The sequence below is a fragment of the Pezoporus flaviventris genome, unplaced genomic scaffold (genome assembly GCF_033815535.1).
Source record: "Pezoporus flaviventris isolate CSIRO_AGI_PZ_B2104156 unplaced genomic scaffold, CSIRO_AGI_Pfla_v1 ptg000140l, whole genome shotgun sequence".
Lineage (NCBI taxonomy): Eukaryota > Metazoa > Chordata > Aves > Psittaciformes > Psittacidae > Pezoporus > Pezoporus flaviventris.
Genome location: NW_026892688.1, coordinates 37,840 through 58,723, shown reverse-complemented (window position 1 = coordinate 58,723; position 20,884 = coordinate 37,840). Strand labels below are relative to the sequence as shown.

At 35.8% G+C, this 20,884-nt stretch overlaps 1 protein-coding gene across 2 annotated transcripts in view; it reads left to right on the top strand.

Annotated features, from left to right (window-relative positions):
* The window catches only part of ST8SIA4 (ST8 alpha-N-acetyl-neuraminide alpha-2,8-sialyltransferase 4), a 51,640-nt gene that overhangs the window by 10,685 nt on the left and 20,071 nt on the right, over window positions 1-20,884 (top strand). For both annotated transcript variants that reach the window (XM_061479040.1, XM_061479041.1), the window contains exons 3-4: window positions 3,546-3,803; window positions 11,544-11,837. In XM_061479040.1, coding sequence (XP_061335024.1) covers window positions 3,546-3,803; window positions 11,544-11,837 — 552 coding nt within the window. The remainder of the gene's footprint in view (window positions 1-3,545; window positions 3,804-11,543; window positions 11,838-20,884) is intronic.

Below are 20,884 nucleotides of genomic sequence, written 5' to 3'. Positions count from 1 at the left end.
AGTTTTATTTATCAAAACAAAGCTTGAAGACCAATTCAAAGAAAACAACTTCTTTACACATTTTAGCTTAAGGTTGCAGAACACCTCTGCTTCAGGGTTTATTAAAAATCATTTTTTTTCTTCTTCTAACGCCGCTTACTTTTTAATTTTATATGCAGCTGGTATGGGTTAGCACTTATTTTAAATTATTTTGTCAGGTCTATTTAATCAGAATAACCTTGTTATGCTATTTCCAATGCTCTTTGTGGGACAGAACAGAGGTTTAAACAAGTTCTTATTATTAGCCAGGATCAAGACTGACTGAGACACTCATGTATGTACTTTCAGGTTTTGTCATATCCCTTGGTGGTTTTTTTTTGTCTCAGCACTTAAATGAAAAGGGGAAGTACTACTATCCCCATGGTACAGATGAGTCAGTACCACAGAGGAACTTAAAACAATAGCATGAAGTCTGCATTCTTAATTATATATTTTTTCATTATTAAAAGATATCTGGATACAGTCAAATTAATCAATTAAAATATTTTCATGTCAGCATTATTTTGCATCTCCTATACAAGGACTCTTAATGTATACTGTAATACCTGTGCATACATTTAATTGAATGAGCTACTGATGACTTTAGGTAAGAAAACAGATGAGAAGATACTAAGATTCGGTGACTTTTGCTCATCTCAATATTTTATTTAAAAATAAGTTCCTTACACATCTGGAAATTTCAGCTCTCTTAAATAAGTGTCTAATTAATTCAGATCCACTTGAAACCCTTTGGAGGACTTATATGAGCATGTGTGAGCACATAGATAATTAAGCTTTTACTGTAAGTAACCAAATTAATAGTGGAAGCCAAGGCACTTTTATTTTCTTGGCACTGTTTGCATAGCTTCACTGCCTTCCACTTATGTTTTAAAATAATACACAAGATTTCATGCACAAATGTTGCTATTTACTGTTGGGGTGGTGAGGCACTGGAATGGGTTGCCCAGGGAAGTTGTGAATGTTCCGTCCCTTGTGGTGTTCAAGGCCAGGTTGGATAGAGACTTGGGTGACATGGTCTAGTGTCAGGTGTCCCTGCCCATGGCAGTGGGGTTGGAACTAAATGATCTTAAGGTCCTTTCCAACAGTAACTATTCTATGATTCTATTTGTTTACTAACAGAAACAGTATTAGGACTATTCATTCTAGGTATCAGGAATGGGTGCTTCAGATTATTAAAGTGAATCTTCTGGTGATCACATGTGACTTTTTTTATGCAGAGCCCAAGGATCCTGTGCATTTCATGGTTTCTTTGGCTTTTTGAGTCTCATTTGTGGTCACCCCTTCTCATGTCAGAGTGCATGTGAACTGAGTCTGGATATTCAGCAGATGCTAACTTTTGATGCCTTCATCTTGTCCTTTACTGTCACAGCTCTTTTAGCTCTGTTCTTAGGTCATGAATCATTTTAGTGATTTTTAATACTTCTAGATTGGCCAGTTCCTTTTTTTCTTGCTCTTTCCCATTTTGTATTAATTTCTGTATCTCTTGCAAATTATCCACAAAATGAAGCTTAATACAAACCCATGGAGAGTCTTTCAACTTACAGGCTGAAGTGAAGTCTTCATCTTCCTTTTGTCTGGTATTACCAAAAGCTTTAGACACTCAGGATTTTAAGACTGTTTATCCTTCTCCATTAAGTCCCTCATATGCTTCAGCACAAGCTGTCTTTGGTCTGAAGCAGCTTCATTCATATATGACAGGTATAACAGACAGACCCAGGCAGCCTCCTTTCTTTTGCTCTTTTCTTTTTTTTTTGGTCAAAGTTTAATAAACGAGAGGATATACTTGAAAAAATATTTTTAGCATGTTTCACTTCCTCTGTGGCTTATAAGATCAGTTTCAGGGTAAGTATTTTGTATCACTGGTTGCAAGATTCAGACGTATTCTTTCGTCTTGAAGCAATGACACAATGGTTTATGAGGATAGTGTTCCGATAGTTCATCCTTTTTTACTTGTGAGGGATTATTTCCCCTTTATATCTCTGAGTCAGTGTTGCAACTGCTAGTGACATCTCTAGTTATCTTTTCCTGTTTTGATCTCCTCTAAGGAAGTTCTGCTGTAGAAGCTTATTACGTAAAAATAGCATTCTCTTACTCAACCAAATGTCTGTTCTGTTTTAAATTCGCCTCACCTGCTGACAGCTGTGGAAAATACAAAGTTCTTGTTTTTCTGCTTGTCTTGTTAGAGTTGCAGAGGCAGAAGTTCTATTTGAATTAACACATAGTGAACCCTGCCCCAGCTCAGCACTCCCCATCTCTTCCTTACGTTTATTCTGCTTCAGTATGTGCTTCAGTTCACATGTGGTCTTTATGTGTCTTCACAAACAAACATGCTTTGCAGAGCAGGGATTAACACCAGCCTGTAAGGTTTAGCTTATTTGCAACCCTGAGCTAGCAGTGGCTCAACTCTGACCTGTATTCCTTTTAAGCTTTTTACAACAAGGATAAGTGTGTACTGAAAGCTGCTCAACATGACCAGCGCAAGTATCAGTCATTATACAGTTGCAGTCATTAAAAGTGTCTTTTTTCAATTTAGTGTGTGTGGGTTTTTAGACCCATGTTGTCCCCCTTCCCTCCCCCACCCCACCCCCCCGTAAGCACGTACTATTACTGTAACTTTTTCAGCTGACATTTAAGCAGACATTCTTCCTCTGTTACTTGCTGTGTGCTGATAGTATACAACTATTTCATTACTGTAGTTCTCTTGACCCATGGTAGCCTGTTAAACCGTCATCTTGTCTGAACCCAACTATAATTAATTGCAGAGAAGAAAGATAAAAGGTGGGCTAACCTGATCATTAAAGCAATGACGGAGTTCATAAGTGTTTCTGTGAGTTCAGTTAACAGCTTGACTAGACCTTGAGCTGCAGTAGTTTAATTTGCAGCATGTTTTTAAGCTAATTTTGCTTAAATTGGCACAAAAGACTGTGGGTGTTCGTATTTCAAGTTAATTAGGATAACTTTGGCTGAACTTCAGTTAATTAGGATCAAGTTTATACTAAACTGAATGTTTTCTTGTGGTAAAATAAGAATCTGTAAGAAAACATGGGTATTCCTAAACCAAGCTGATTTTTGAGAGATGTGATGGTAGTGAAGCATTTATTTCTTAAATCATGAATACCTCATATATTTAACTATGTTTCTGATTTTATTTCAAATATGTGTTTATTCCAAAGTTTTGGAGAATACTCAAAAATAGTATGCCTTCCAATTTCCAAAATTGTCTTCCCTTGGTCTCTCAGTGCCTTTATAGAAGGTCATTAAGCTCTATCACTGTAGTATTTATATGTCATAGTGTAACAAAGATTTCAGCTCTGTCCTAACAGCTTTGCTCTAACTCCATCCTAGAGCATGGGAAATTACTCCTTAGTCTGTCTGACACTGTCTGCCCTCTGCTTTACCTTGTTCTCACTGAACAGTCTGTATTACTTAATAGTGTTACTTAATAGATAGACTCCACATGAGCAGTGAGTGCTGTCTTTTATCTCTGCATTTTTCTATCAACCCAGAAAAAACATTCTTCGATTCTTGGATGCTGAAAGAGATATATCAGTGGTCAAAAGCAGTTTCAAGCCAGGAGATGTAATCCATTATGTACTGGACAGACGTCGCACCCTTAACATTTCTCAGGATTTGCACAGCCTTCTCCCTGAAGTTTCCCCAATGAAGAATCGCCGATTTAAAACCTGTGCAGTTGTTGGGAATTCTGGTATCCTTCTGGATAGTGGATGTGGAAAAGAGATTGATAGCCATGACTTTGTAATAAGGTGAGTTTTCATCTGCTGTTGAAGGTATAGCCTGCTATGTTTATTGGAGAAAAGCTGGGAGAAGTGTTTTAATCTCAGATTTCAGGCAGTATTTGAAACTAATCTGAAATGGTATCCTTTACTGTGTGATTCTGCAAATTTAAATACGTGCTCATATTGTTGACAAGAGGATTATTTTTACAGTGAAAATAAAACAGGCAGCAGAGGAGAGAGGTTTGTGCTACTTATTTTTGCTGTTTGTTGGTTTTATTCCAGACAAAATAAATAATATTCTTATGGAGGCCTTGGTAGAACAAATGCAAAATGTTTTATCTTTAAAAAATACTCTTTCTTAGCTCTTGACTGATAAAGATGGCCTATCGTAAAGTACTACATTACTTATGTGCAGCATGGGGTAAAATTTCAGCATGATGTATTGATGTTGAAGCAGATGGCTGCCGTTAAGGTAATTGGAAGTCACACATCTAAATCCTTTCACATTGCTCTAAAAATGTATCCCTGAAGTTTGGGAAAAAATGTTACGCTTCACCTGTTAATTCATTCTTCAAACACACACAATGGAATGCCTTTGAACTTCACATATTAACAGGAAATAAAGAGGAATGCCTGGCCTAATTTGACAGCCTGGCATTATATTTATATAGAGAAAATTGGACAAAAGATGGGTTCTTTTGCTTTTGAAGCAGAAGTTTTGATTGGTTTGGTTTGAGGAAGGGTGAAAGAGCAGAAAACAGAGGGGCAGTGACAGAAAACAGTATAGAAATAGTTATCATTGCGAGTAATTTGCTTTTCCTTTTCTCATGTTGAGGGAGGATGGTGGCAAAAAATATCAAAAGGCTATGGAAAAGAAAAATAATAGTTTTTCACTACATAAATCAAAACAGGATATACTCATAAAAGTTGCATTTGGAAAGTGTACTAGCAAGTGGAACTGAAACAGTAACACACCACTCTTTCATTTTCCTTACTTGTTTTGCTTGTACCACTAGTCTTTAAAATTAGCATCCTTATTACAGAAGAAATCCCCAAATACATACCACATTTTTAAACCACATTTAGCCTATGACATGGTTTATACTCTTTCAGAGATTAAATGTGATTCATTTAACAGGACTACAGAAAAATTTAGATACTAGGTTTTCCAGACGAAAATTTTCTTTCAAAAGGCAAGCAACATGTTTTTACTTAAGTCATGTGCTGAATTTCTTTGAAGTCATCTCCATGCTTTTTCTTATATTTTAACTAGCCATGAATCCCCCCATAGGGGATTTTAACTAATTCAAGCCATGTGGAGTAAAGATGTTCTTAAAGATTAGTGTATGAATAAAAGAATGGTGAAGCTTAATAGAAACATTAGGAAGTTATTGTTGCCGCTCAGTTATTTAGACTGGAGGAACATCTTATATGGGGTGTAACTAATAAAATGATCAGTATAACTAGGCTGATGATACAGTGGATAATAGACTGGGTCAGATAAGGAATAGAGTTCTTGACACTGTGGCCCATAGAGAATTTTAATACAGTGAAATTTTTGGATTTACAAATCAAAGTTAAAACATTTTAGAAATTCACAGATTATCTCATAGGTTAAACTGTATGATATTAGGATTATGGTATCAAAATACACCATGATACTCTGTTACCTTCTTTGCTTTCAGCTGATTTCTCTAGAAGTAAAATGCACTTATTCTACTCACCACCTGAGGCTGTTCTGAAAAGCAGTTGCTGTCTGTACTGCATGCAGCTAGGTGAGCAACATTATTGTAGAATCTCCTGGTGCCGAGTGCATTATGCCTATGTGCTGTGACAAGTATGTCATGCTGTTTTTGTTAAATATGTCATACAGTTGATTTTAATAGTACTGTATGTTCTTTTTGAGATCTGAAACAAAAGAATGTGTTTTTGAGAGAGTTGTTTGTTAAAGCAGTAGTTCTAATGTTAGTTCTAACACTAACAATACCATTAATTTAATAGAAAACTGATAGAGAACATCTGAGAAAGTGAAGAGGGCACAATAGGCATCCAGCAGTATGTGCATTACAGTACAATAGACTCAATAATCCTGAATTTTAATGCTCCTATAAAGGTGGTATGAAGATGTTAGCAATGACTGATAAAGACACAGAATATATGGTTTATTAAGGGTAAAGAAAATTGTCACTACCCAGTACTTAAAGTAATTTGTTTGATTGTATCTGTCAATGTCTTTGAAACTAATCCAAAGTTCTGGTAACTATCTACCTTTTATACATCCATGCCTATTCAGTGCCTTCTATAGAACAATGTCTTTCAAAGAACATTGATCAAGTAGAGACACTGGATAATTAGAATACACCTATTATGAAAAATGTTTAAAGATAGGCACCTAAACTAGAGTCAGTAAGTATGCCTGCAAGCCAACATACAATTCTGCCAGCAAATTTTGCAAGTAAAACAGTGCAATTGTTCTTCAGGCATCCATGTGCCACTGTTTTCTCTCCCCTTGTTAATAAATAAATTTGTTGGTTTATCCTGTGCAAAAGGGAAGGTAATCTGACTTCCTCTTTGATGCCTTGGTTTTGCGGGAAAGTAATTGTGATATGAGCAGAAGACAGGGTATCTGTTCGGAAGCAGAAAAGTCAGATCTTCTAACCATATCATGAAGCCATGATTGCTCATCTAAAGGGAACAATTTAAATTCTTCTACTAATAGTAATACATGAGCAAAGAGTGATAGTAGCTTCTTTCTTCTCTATTGTTTCTTTAGCTGATAGCGGAAAACAGTCATAAATTTGTCAGTGTTAAAAGATTTAAGATATTAATGTATTTATGTTCTGGAACTTCTGTTTCTGTAACTTGTTTCAGCTTTTATGTTCAAGTATTTAATACACATTTCTTGGATCATAAGCATTGCGTCAGTGGAGCCTGCATATACCTTGAAAGCAAAGTTGCCGTAACAGACTTATTTTAAAGCATGATTCTTTCCTTCAAAATAACATTTCAGTATATCATGGCTAGCTCATTAGACCTTTTTCAGCTCTCAACTGTGGCAACTCTATTCCTACAAATTATTACACTACATTGAAATATTAAATGAAAGCAGAAGAAAGCCATTGTCTTCACATGTTCTTGCACAGCCATTAAGGTGCCTGAGAAAAGGGGAGCACCAGTGTAGCTGTTTGGTGTATCCTGTCAAGTTAGACATGGGTGGCTTCCATCTCTGGAGAAACTTGGAGAAGGCCTGACTTCTTGTGGCTACATTTTCCCTTTTTGGCTTCACCTCACCCCTTCTTCAGCTGCTGGAAGGGTCCTTGCATGACCACTACTCCAGGAAGCCCACTGTGGAGTGAAAGATGATACGGAGATGTCTTCTTACAAAGTCAATCTTTACCTCAGTTACTAGGTAGCACTTGGTGCTACTTAACACTGGTAGACCACAGTAATGGGTACCTTCTGTAAGAATTTATAATTCCAACTTTGGTGCACCTTCCTTTTCTTTAAAGGGAAGTTGATTCTTAAGTAGATGATGTGGGTGAAGATGTAAGGACAGAAGTTTAGAAGGCTTAAAAAAAACCTGTAGTTTTATCAGAAGCCAAACAAGTATACAGAGCATGTGAGAATCCATACCTTTTACTAATTGTTAGATTCAGCAGGGGGAAATTGGAGGTTTGTGCCTGGGTTTTTTTTGTAAATCTACCTTTTTAGGGGTAGATGTGTGTGAAAGGTACTACGGTGCTTTGCTGCTGCACACCTTTGTTTGAAGAACTGGATGCAATTTGGTTTTAAAATGTCAAGAATCTTTGAATTCAAGGTTGCAATTTTGATTCTTAGAGGAATCTAGATATGAACCTGAATATAAACGCTTGCAGACTATTCAAGAAGGTGTGTGGGTTATCAGTACTATTTTAAGTAATGCCTTATGTTTCAGAAAAGTTTAATATTATGTTCTCCAGCCACAATCTAATTTTAATGTTTTGGTTTCTCAGAGTGTATGTGATTAGTATTGTGTGATGGATATTTTTGGCTTTGGACAAGGAGGAGATATTAATGAAACAAGGCATGTTTCTGCAGCAATTTTGTGCAGCTTGGGCTTTAGAGTGGTTTCTAAATATTTATTTCAACCAATAAACTTCATGTGCACAGATTGTGAAAAGATTAACAAGTGTACAGATTTATGCCCAGTTCTTGTATTATTACTGTATGAAGAACATGTTCTCAATGTCAAATAAAATGGAAATAGTTATCACTTTAACTCAAACAAATTTTCATGAGTTTTATTTAAAATTAACATGAAAATACTGGTATATGGTCCATGAATATTATGTATTGGACATTTGCATGCATATGCATGGAATTTATTAGTTTTATTAATAACCAAGCTAGTTCAACTGAGAATCTCTGTGGAATAACTGACATATCATTTGAGCTTACTTCTGTGGATATGATTTTATTATTATTTTCTTTGTTAAGCCCTGGGATATAAAAGCATATTATGGATGTGTGTTTGGGCCATAAAGGGGTCACAGTAAACCCAGAGCTGATTACTTTGATGTGTGATATAGTAGCACATACTCCATTCTTCAGTCTTTTCTTATGGCATGCAACTCTAGCCGCTGGCAGTTTGGTTATTTTCTCCCAAATTTTTCTTAATATATCCCGGTGTAATCCGTATATGCAACAGAGAGATGTGGAAGAAGCAGAATTTCAATCACTAAGTCTGTATATCTTAGGATCTAAGTTATTCTTCAGATACCCAAAAACCATGTGATGCTTCAGACAGGTAGTGATGTTTCACTTTCATCTCAGATCTCTTCTTAATAATAGCATTACAGTGCGTGTTCTTGTTGAAAATCTTCTGCTATCACACTGAAAGCTTGTTTTGGGAACCTCTGCATTTTTACTGTGAATGTTTTTTACATATATTTACCTTTCAGTATCATGATTATACACAAATACTGTGTAAATTAGGTGGCCCTGTAAACTTACTCATTACCTAAATCATATAATTGCTGCTTGATAGTAGGTTGCACTGAGGTTTGGATATGGTCTGGGCTGATGTCATGGGAAGAACACAGACTGCAGCATTAATTTGAGGTGCCTTGCATATTATTGCCCCCTTCCAAAAAAAAAACAAACAACCAAAAAAGGGTTTCATTTGTTGTGTATAAATTCCTAGGCACATAAAGTAAAGTTTGTGGTGCAAGCTCCTCATCATTAGTTGTCAATACCTTGTTCTGTGTGTTACTACAGATAAGCTAGAATTAAGGAATATAACAAGTTAAGGGTACTGAAGTGCTTATTACAAAGTTGTTCCGTTAATAGTCTTCTTAGTTTGACTTAGAAGAAAATAAGTATGTGTTTATGTGTATCTCCGACGCTTTCTTGAAAGGGTCCTGAGAATTGACAGGAGATCATTGATGTCTGCTATCAAACATAAAAATTCCAACAACTGCATGAAACTGTGGCATAGCATAAGAATGCATTAGAGGTTAAGGTAAAAATCTCTGAGGTAACAAAAGCTATTTACATATTTACATATAGTACTCAAGACTATATACAAATACACAATAGCTAGTTTTATTAGACCTGAAATACATAATAAAGCTGGGGACAAACTTTTTAGCAGGGCCTGTTGTGATAGGACAAGCGGTAATGGTTTTAAACTAAAAGAGGGGAGATTCAGGCATTATGTAAGGAAAACGTTTTTTACTGTGAGTGGTAAAATACTGAAACATGTTGCCTGGAGAGGTGGTAGATGCTCCATCCCTGGAAACATTCAAGGTGAGGTTGGACCTGACCAATCTATTCTAGTAGTGGAAGGTGTCCTTGCGCACTGCAGGGGGTTGATGACCTTTTGAAGGTTCCTTCTAACTGAAACTATGCTGTGATTTTATGATACCTTTCTATAACATTTTCTTGAACTCATCTGTAAATATAAATTACTTGGTACTAGCAGTTGAGGATGTTGCAGTTCATTACTAGCACATAAACTCCTGAACTCACATGGAAAAACTTCTGATGTAACTGCTGCATTTAATCCCTGCTGAAGAATGTGCTGATTTTAATTAATGGGGTTTAGCAGGTGTTTTATATTTTCTGACTTTGTGGATAACTATGGAGTAAATACAATTCTCATTTAATGAGCAGTAAAATCCTTCCTTGAAGGAAGTAATCACTAAGAAAATGAGAAGGAGCTTAATGAGGGTAATATTTTTATAACTTGGTGAACTACAACTCATTTAGTAATGTTTATTTTCTTTAAAGAGCCAAAAACTTGTGTAGAGCTAGTCTTTCATTCATGTTCTACTAAAATAACAATCTTAGTGTACTGCTAACAGCAGCTAGTTCTTTGGAAACAGAGCTTTTCAAAAGCGCAGATTTATTTATTACATTATTTCAAACTTCAGCACTGCTGCTAATTCAAATTTATAGAACTGAATTTTTAAAAAAAGCAAAGGTTTAGAGGTGCTCAGCATTTGGAAATCAGAATGCCTTGCCTACCTCTAATATTATAATCAGGTATCTATTTTGAGATAGTAAGATTTGAAAAATATGACTGATACAGTAAATAACTATTCATAGAAAAAAACATTGTTACTGAGCACATTTGAATTGCTTATTACTGAAGTTGTGCAGTATTTGATATTAAGTATACTGTTGATTAGGCAGTAATGACATTCAAGGTAAGCAGGCATTAGAATTAATAGAATACTACTTATATAAGGAATATAATAATCAGCAAATGTTTTGAAGGACCTGCTTCTGACATTGCTTCTTAGAATCCTTCACCTCAACAGAACAGTTTGCTAAATTGTGAAAGTAGCTATCAAGGTACGTATTTGGGGCATACCAGCTACAGGCTGTTTCACTGAGGATGTTTTGGAGGTGATTAGTTTCACTTGGATCACACCAGTCACTGAAATCACAGTTAATTTCTTAATTGCATTTTGTCACCTGTATCCAGTGCTGCTGAGGTAGAATTCTGCCTCTGTGTGAATACATATATATGTATTTATACAACTGAAGTAAAAACCTGCTGAACAAAGGCCTAATGAGTTCTGTTTCTCAAGTTTAGAAAAGAGTATAAAGCTACTTCAAAACTAAACAAGATTTGAAGATGAGACATTGAGGGAAAATTGGAAATATTAATATTTTCAAAACAATAATTTCTAAATTAAATGAAAATAATAAATGTCAAAACATCCAATCAGCTGCAGTGACAAAACTAGACACCAAAACACTGAACATTCATTTAACATGGAGTAAAGTTCATTTGAAAATCATATTTAAATACTGTATTGTAAAAACAAAAAAAAAGGGCAATGACTAGCCTATATAAATTAGACCTTAAGTGGCTGTCTCAGCTTCCTTTAAGAGTTTGAACTGTTGGTAACATGATGACAAACAAACCCTCAGGAAAGATATCAGGTGTTAGAAAACATGCTCTTATACATAAGTGCTGCTCAAGCTGTTGATGCATTTGAAAGCATGATGACGTGGTTTTCAAATGTACAAAGAACTTTTCTCTTTTTTTTCTCACAGCATTATGTACATTGAGTGCTTTAAAAAAAGTGCATTGAATAATTATCTAAATCGGATAAAATGCTCATATAATGGTGGATAAAATCACTACTATTTTTTTCTCATGTTAAATTGAAATGGGCTTGCATGTTCATTTTCAGCTTTGCTTTCATGCACACTTTTTTCTGAGTTAATGTTTCATATTTATTTTCATTTTTCCATTAATTTCTTCCTCTTCAGGTGCAATCTAGCTCCTGTGGTGGAGTTTGCTGCTGATGTGGGAACTAAATCTGATTTTATCACCATGAACCCATCAGTTGTACAAAGAGCATTTGGAGGCTTTCGAAATGAGAGTGACAGAGAAAAATTTGTGCATAGGCTATCCATGCTGAATGAGAGTGTCCTTTGGATTCCTGCTTTCATGGTCAAAGGTGGAGAGAAGCACGTGGAGTGGGTTAATGCATTAATCCTTAAGAATAAATTGAAAGTGCGAACTGCCTATCCATCACTGAGACTTATTCATGCTGTCAGAGGGTAAGTGTCTGGCAAAGACTGGTCTGTCCGTGGAACAATGAAGCTTGTAACTAAAATTCCTACCTGGCAGGAAAAATCTCAAGTAAAATGTTAAAAGGCTTATATTTTTGTTATTGTTGTAATAGATTGCATTTATGGTACAATAAATTTGTTTGGTAATAAGTGTATTCCACCCATTTAGCCTGCTGTAATGCAAACACTTTCAGTTTAATGTATAAAAAAAAAATTTATGATCATTATAGTGATAAATTAATGAAAAAATAGTCTGAATTCAGAGGATATTTGTGAGTTACTGAATCAGGGGACAGTCAAAGTGCTACATAGGGGTTTTGGGGGCAAGATTTTGGAGATGAAAAGGAGAATTTAAATAAGGGGGAAGGTTACAGCCATGTAAATAATGAAGCCTAGCAGATCTGAAAATAATGATGCCCTTCCTAAAATGTCTAGGGTTTTGTAGCGATCTTTCTCCTTTTGAATTTGGCCAGATGCTTGGGCAGTTCAAAAACATGATCAGAATGACTGAAAACATTAATGCAGCAAGTTGTTAAAAAAAAAAAAAATAAATAAATTCAGCTTGTGTTCCTTGAACTATGCTTTCTGTGAGATTTTTGGTTTTGGAGATGCCATAAAGTATTGGTATTGGCTTGTATACCAGTTACTGATTATGTATTGGCCTAAAAAGTTGATACTGTTAAAGCAGCAGAGGTAAGATCAGAAGAGATGTTTAAAATACTACCAAAATCTAGTGTAAGAGTAGGAGAATAATGTTTAGAAATATGTTGTTCTTCAGGATGTTAGGACTTCTGAGTATAGGACTTTGAATGAGACTTTTCTGCTTCTGCCGTGTCTCAGATAGATTAACTGCTGTATTCTTCATGTGTACACTTCTGGCATAGGGAGAAAATAATTTCTTCCCTTTGGAATTTGGGAATCCTTTGAAAATTCTTTATTTTTTTTACTGTGTTGCTCCATTTCCATAGTTACTGGATAGTTGTTCTGTTGCACATTTAAACTTCAGCTATTTATGGGCCTTGAATGTGTTGAATTTTCAAGTAATCAAAATGTCTGTAATACATGGGTTACAGGTGTAGTAGGCTTTGTGTGTGTATAAATCTGAATAAGATTACTTCCAGTTCACAAACAGCTGTTCTTATTTCCATTTGCTAAATCTGGGCAAAATTATCAAAGGTAAATGGTAATTCAGAATGTGCAGTCTTTCAGGTGACCAACTTCAAGGTCCTTTAGGGGGCTTTGTCTTCAAAAAAAGAGTTAGCACCTACATGGTGTCTGTGGAAGAAAGGCAGCAAAAACTTTGCCACCAGAATTGATGCTGGGGATTTAGACTGCATTTCATATTATACCTATCAGTGTCATCTGAAATGACTGCACAAATCTGTCAGATTGTTGATTCTGTGCTCTAAAGCTTAGGTCCCCCACTTCTAGCCTTTTTGTTTAATCACCTTGCTTTCCCTTTTTTTTTTCATGTAGGAAGTAACCAAATATAATCTTGTGTTCTTTACTTTTTTTTTTTTTTTTTAATCTGAGTAAGAACAAAGCAGGAAGTCAAATTTATCTTTGGTCTAGATCTTGACTTTACAAAGTGAGATGCATGAGGTAAATACATCTTTGTGAGTCAAGTTCGGAAGTGGTTCAGTAGCAGTAAAATGCTTGGAAAAATATTCTTTAGATTTCTTAGACAGCAGCCTGTAATAATGAGGTTTATATTACAGCAGTTAAATCTAGGGGAAGAGGATTGTCTCTTTAAATGTCAAATTACATCTCTCCAAGTTCTGTTGGGTTTATATGTCAAATGGCATACCATGTTAGTATGAGAAATTAATAACTAAAAATGGTTCTCAAATTAAATGGGTCCTAAGCTAAAAATTTGTATTTTCTACAAATAAGTAAAATAATGTGAAAAATAAATTAAAATTTAAAGCTGCATAACCTGCTTATCAAATCAGTTCATTTTGAGCAGTAACATTTGGGAAAGTTTAAGCAAGTTACAACTGCTAACTTCAGGTTGAAACTAATGGACAACTGAGTCTGCTGCCATTTAAAACAGTGTGTGCAACTTAATTAGTTTTAAGAAGAATCTTTGTGATAGTGTATTCTGTCTATTAAGCTCATAATTATGTCAAATTCAATGTAAACTGATGATCTGTGAGCCTGTGAAGAGACACTACCTAGAAGGAACTCCTTGTTTTATGAATCTCAACTATTTTTGTGTGTTTGTTTTGATTTGAGACATTTATATTTGATGCTTTTGCAAACTCTTCACTTGCAATTTTATGTCTTTTGTGACCGAGTTAACAGTTATGACCTAGTGACAGTCTGTGGTGCTGCAAAAAAAAAGGGTGAACTAAATAGTGTGAAGATTGCTTTTACTTTGTGAAAAGCAAAAATAGGAAATCTACCAACAAAATGTGCATCTTAAAACACACAGGAAGACCTGTGCAGAGCATCAGATCTCCTTGTAGAGTGCCTAAATATATATACAAGACTGTAAATGCCTGGCTTATGCTATGTGCCTTTTAAGCTGCAGGAGGGAGATGCCATTTGCTGAAAGCACAATAAGGAAAGCTGAACTGCAAGAAGCAGTTTTCATAGACTCTTACTTCACAAGGAAACTACTTTCATCTGCAGCCTTTGTTTAGTAGATTGTGAAATAGTTCAAATAGATCAAATGTAGCTCAATGAATTTCATTGAAGGCTACCGAAGTTTAGAGCAGACAAATGGAAATTTGCAATCACTGTACTGTATTGATATTTAGAACACCTCCAAACTCCTCAACCTCCATAAATGTAACTATTCACTTCTTTTATTTCCAGTTTCTTGTCTTGGTAATTCCATAGTGTTCTGGCTTTACTCTTGATTTGAGTATGTCTATTTTGCAATAAATAATTATTCATATGAAGCTAGTAGGAGCTGTTCTAAATTAGGCTTTGAAGATAAGAAAATCAGTAAAGAAATTCAGTGTGGGTCTTGTGTTGCTTTTTGTATCTTGAAAACCTCCCAGATTTTTAACTACTTAAGATTTTTGTTAGACCATGCCAAAGACATCATACTAGGAGGGCCTGCTGAAGAGCTGTCCTCAACTTGAAAGCATATAAAAGGTGGAATTTTATGTTTAATAAGCTAAAAGGTTCCATTAACCTGTTTCAGACCACTTATGCGCCCATGCTGTTTTTCCTGTATAGAAAAAACATGTAGATGATATTGATAGCAAAGGTCTGTAGCATATTCATATCATTCAGTGGGTTGAAATGCAGCTTGTATTTGAAACTTTAATGTATTATATTGCAACTGCTTATCTTCATAATCCAACTATATAAAACACTGCTACAGGGCTGAAAACTGCCTAAAAAACGGTAACTGGCATGAAAAGTACAATTATAAAAGTACAATTATAAAATCATCTTTTCTTTTGAAAAAACAAGTTTTCAGTGTAAATTTAAATAGATATCAAGAGTTCATTGATTTAATGCACGTCAAATTATTAAAACATAATGTTTTGTGTGCTAAGTAGTTTAGTAACTAACTAATTATCAATAAAGTTCATAATTCCAGCCTGACATGTAAGTACTAATAGAGGTGCTTATTGCTGAAGGGTACAGGCTGGCAACCAGGAAGTCTGGAAAATATTGTCTCTATTCCTTTTTGTGTGTATTTCCTTCATCAGTCTTTAAAGCATAAGGCACAGGCACTTTCTAAAGACAGAACATTACCTTTCTTAGACTTCTGATCTAGTGAAGCCAAATCCTGTATTGTTTTCCATAATAGGGCAGTTTTGCTGCAGTCACATGCAACTGAAAAAATGATGATGAGATGAATGAGATGATTATGAGATGAAAATCTTGCTCCTATTTTTCATTCTCTTTTAATGAAAGTAACTTCCTGAGCAGAACATAATATTTGGGAGTTGCAGTTGATCAATCAGATAGTAAAATAATGACTGCATTCTAGGATAATTTTGAAAAACTATTTTCTCCTGTCCATTTGTGCACTATTTTGGGTCATAAAAGAGTAATATGGTGTTGGAAAAAGAAATTACTTTTTTTGCAGATCTCTTCCATATTAAACTTCAGCAAATTATGGCAACTCCTCCAAAATCTCAAAGGGATTCAAAGTAAGAAAACCAGATGGTGCAAATACTAAGTCCATCATGATAATTACTTTTTTAATCAGTAGTATATTTTAAATAGCTGTTGGAGTCAGATTTTTTACTTCAGTAGATCTAGATCAAGTGGTTTCATGTGATAAATTATTTTCTCTGTTTTGTTTTGTACTTCTTGATAAGCAAGTTTGTACTTCAAGTTAGAATAATGGATTTGGAAATCATCGCACGATTTCTTCACCAAATGTTTCTAAAGGCTGTTTTATGGAATTTTGAATGTGATTGTGCATATCTTATTGACAAAATAATTGAGGTAATCAGTGCATAACAGAGTTCAGGATAGAACTAGAATCTATAAATGAAGACCTTAACTGATTAAAAGGATCTGTTTGCTCTATAATGCCACTGCCAAGAAGGTTAATTACAAAGTAACTAATCATGAAAAAACAAAGCAACATTTTTTTTAAATTTAATGTAACAACTAATTTTAGAAACTTGATTTATTAATATGCCTGAGATTTAATGCTGAACTCTTTCATTAGTATTATTTTTAATGGTATTTTCCAAGTAAGGTGATAGTCTTTAAGATGTGGACAGTGTCTATATAGGGTCTGGGCTCAGTAGCAGAGCTCTAATGGAATATGCATTAAACAGCAGGCAAACAGGAACAGAGCCTCCTGGGATTAGAGTCCAGGTCTTGTTTAATTCCAGTGGTGGCAGACAACCAAACCTGAAAGTAGTATCAGCAGATGCTTTCTGCTATGGATCTTGCCTTGCAGTTCCCTGGAGAGAGTAGAGATGGCTCCTGAGAATAAGAATGTTGCTAGTACATTAGGTGGAGGCCAGAGTAAAATTCCAGTGACTTGCACAGGTCTTCACCTGTTTCTAGTGAATATCTGAAGACATTTGCTAAAGAAGCAGAACACCACCACCCCCACCAAGTAATACAATCTTTTATAGTACAGTAGTTTTCTTAGAATTTTCTTCTTACATTTCCTCTTCCATCTCCACAGAACAAAATTCTCACGCTCATCTTCATGTTTAAGAATGTTTTCTTGGCTTTTTTTTTTGTTGGAGTGATCCCACAAACTATTAGTCACTCTGCAGTAATAGTGCTGAAATTGCTTCACAAAAGATTCCTTCCTGTCTTTTGGGTACGGAACAATCGCGTGGACATCCTGTGGGATTTGCCTAAGCTCAGCTTATTTCCTCCATGATACTGCCTGTGAAAGAGCTGCGTTAGATTTGATCTTGTATTAAAGATGGCAGAGTTCCCACTGTGGTTTGCCTGTGTAAAGAGAATGCTGTGCCTATTTATGATCACTTTTCATTAGAGTCTTTTTTTCTTTTATTAGTGAGAGCAAACAGCTGTTGTTTGAATGTAGTGACCTTTCTCACAACTTTGACATGGATCCAGAGTCCTTTACTGTGGGAATTACAGAAAAAAATACTTAGAGAAACTTAAACATGCCAAAACCAAATAGTCGCTGGCAGCTCTCTGCTAGTAAAGAAGCAATTTCTGGGAGCAATCCATATCGTAAACACTTCTGTTTCTTTTCTTACTGCTAACTGACGTTTTTCTTTAACACTAAAATGTAATTCTTAAGCCACTTTCGAGTACATGACTCAATAAATAACCACTGCAGAAAACAAAAAAAAACTAAAAAATGGGTGTTAAGCTAAAAATACAATGCTATATTCAATATAAAATGACCGCATCTTTAGCATCGTCATACAAATATTAAGAGTATTAGGGAAAAAAAATATGACACATTTTCCTACTTTGCAGCAGACAATACCTTTTTCATATATGTGAATGTTAAAATAGGAGTTCCTTATTACTGTACCCTTGGGCCCCTGTGTGACATACCAGCAGAGCTGGATTTGTAGGTAACTTACCACAAACAAATGTGATGCCAGTTATTTTCGGTTTTCAGGACTTGATTTGTTGTGTGAAGTTGTTCTTCGGAGACACTCCAGGGCTGTTCTTTCAGCCTACCAGCTAGTTACCATGGCTGCAAGGCCTCTGCACCTCATGAGGGTGCCTCCTTATCTGTTTAAAGGTTTCTCAGGATGAGCTTTTATTTCCTTTGCACAGATCTCCTATTTTATTGTGTTTCAGGAAGATTTAGTGGGGCCTGTTAAGAGATATGTCACTTTGCTGTGGGGAAAAGGAGAGGTTTTTCAATGTGGGCAAACACAGTTGAAGTAGAGGAGGACATAAAGGGGAAGCTGAATGTGCCCTAAACTGTCTGCCTTTTATATTTTTCATTGTGTGGTCCATTCCAGAAAGAATGACAATGAATGCTATGAAAAGACGAGTAATGATTGTAGGGAGAAAACCGTTATTTTTACTTGCCTTTTGATAATAAAATTCTGTAGGTGTCTGGTTTGGTGGGTTTTTGGGGGGGTTTTTTGGTTTTGGTTTGTTTTTTTTTCATTCCTTTTGCTGTGGCAGCTGCTTTGTTCCTGATTATCAGCAAGACCTGTAAAACTTACTCTTCTAAGGCTGAATTTCTGATTTCAGCTAGAGGAGAGAAACAGAATTACTTATAAAAAAATGGTAATGAAATCACCTATTTTCAAGTTTTGCTGCTTAGTTTATCTACCGTGAGCAACAGCGCTATATCTAATGCTAACTAGCAGCTAAGCAGGAAATTGCAGTTTATTCATACCGTGTATTTGCAAATTTATATTCATTTTGACAGCTGGTTTTCTACTGTATTATTTTTATTCTTCAATTATTTTTTTATTTAATTTCTCTTGCATAAAATGTGTTCATTTCTATGCTTCTGAAAATTATAAAATGGTGCAAAATTAATTAACTTTAATTTGATCATATACTTCTGTAACAAAAATTATAGCTGTGCAAGTAGTATAAATAGGATGGAGAGGAACTTCTCTTTTTCTTTTTATGCAAGAGGTGAGCTATCTGTTGATTCTGTATGACACATGTTTGCATGAGGAAGTTCTGTCAAGTTTCCCTCTATTTTGAAGTGATATTTGTAAGGTAAAACAGAGTAATAATAATTCTGCTATTTTTTGTTTTTACTGTAATGTCTGCCAGGAGTTTTCAAAGGCATGTGTATCTAGCTTTGATCTTATTGAGCTTTTGTGATGAGAAGCAGTTGTATTGAGCATCCAGGCAGTAACAGATTTCTTCAAATTCTTAGTAAATTACTGAGGTAATGTGGAAATAAGCAAACAAAGCTATAGCTTTATATGCTATATGGTACGGCGTGTCCCTTTGGTTAGTTCATGTCAGCTGTCCTGGCTGTGTCCCTTGCCAGCTTTTTGCCCAGTACCATATGACTAAAAATGCCTTTGTATCTGAACCTTCCTGTAAAAGTGGAGAGTTGTGATGCCATGTGATCATATGACAAATTCTACAAGTTCTAAATGTGTTTATTAATCTTATTCTCTGATTTGATCCCTTTATCTGGAATTAAAAAAAAAAAACATAATAAGAAAACTCAGATTAAAGGACAGCTTATTTTTATGTTTTGATCTTTGTTACATGTTTTCAGGGGGGTAAGGGAAGGAACAAAAGAAAAAGCCCAAACCAAACCAGTACAGAGAAGATGAAAATGGATACACATGCCTGTGATAGATCCTTTTGTAATTCTTCTGTATTACACTTCTAGCTGCCACATTGGAGTTAGCAGAGCTAGGTCAAGAGCAGTATGGATGGCATTTCTTTCTACATCAATGACCATGACAGATGAAAGATGACTCCACCAGGTGCTGTCAGTTACCTTATACTCCAGGTCACTGGGTTGTTTGTGAAGTCCAGTCCATCAGCGAAATAATACACTGAGACAAGACATACAGTGGTGTCAGCATAGGAAGAAGGAGTTTGGCTTAGTATCTTCTGTAGCTTTGCTTCTTTAGCTCACATGAGTTTCTTCAAAAATGCTTTAATAGATTTGTTTGAAGTCCCTGGGTTCTTGTTTGTATATGGAGAAGGACTTTAAGTGTTTCGAGTCAGAAGCACTGACTGGCATTTGGGCATTTTATGTCTGAAGTTACCAAATGCCAAGGCTGGTAGCTGCCTTCTTCCTAAACACATCTGTCCATCTCTTCCTTTTACACAAGGAGTCTATGTATTTCTCAGTTGTGTGGGAGAAAAGATCCTGTTCATTCCTGTTTCTGAAGTGTACTGGGTCTGGCTGGGTTGTACTTAACTTTCTTCATTAAAGTCATTGGCCAGAATACAGGTGTTGTGTTTTGGATTTGTAGGTAGAGCAGTGTTGGTAACATGCCGATGGTTTGGCTGTTGCTGAAGAGTGCTTGCATAGCCTCAAAGCTTTCTTCATGTCTCAATCTCTCTGCACCAATGAGTAGGCTAGCAGTCAGCAAAAATTTGAGAAGGGGCATAGCCAAGACAGCTGACCTGAACTGACCACAAGGAAATGCCATGTCATTTACATTATGGTCAGCAAGCAGTAAAACTGTGATAGTGGAAGAAGAAGGGCAGGGGATTTTCTTCCAGAGTGGCTCTTGCTGAGAGATCAGGTGGGCTTCAGTCTGCTTGCAGGTGGTGGTGGGTGATTGCCCTTTTTTCCCCCTTCGTTCATTCACCTAGTAAGCTGTCTTTGTCTTGATCCATGAGTTTTCTTGCTTTTGCTCTTCCTGTTTCCTCCCCCCTCCACTGAAGACACTGAAGAGGGAGCAGGACAATAGCTGTGTGGGTGAGAGAGGCCAAATGTAGGCTTTTCAGAGACTAAGGGAAGCCTACTAGCCTGTTCCAATTTGCAGCAAAGAATTAAGAGACTGAGTAAGAAAAATTCAGACACTAAGTAAGAAAAACGGTGAGGACTGCACACTTGAGCATGCCAAGTCTGTCTTCCAAGAGGCTCCATAGCCTTCCGTTTCCAATGAAGGCAGTTGGAGTTAAGGATGCTTATGGGCTTACAGTAGCACTTGGCA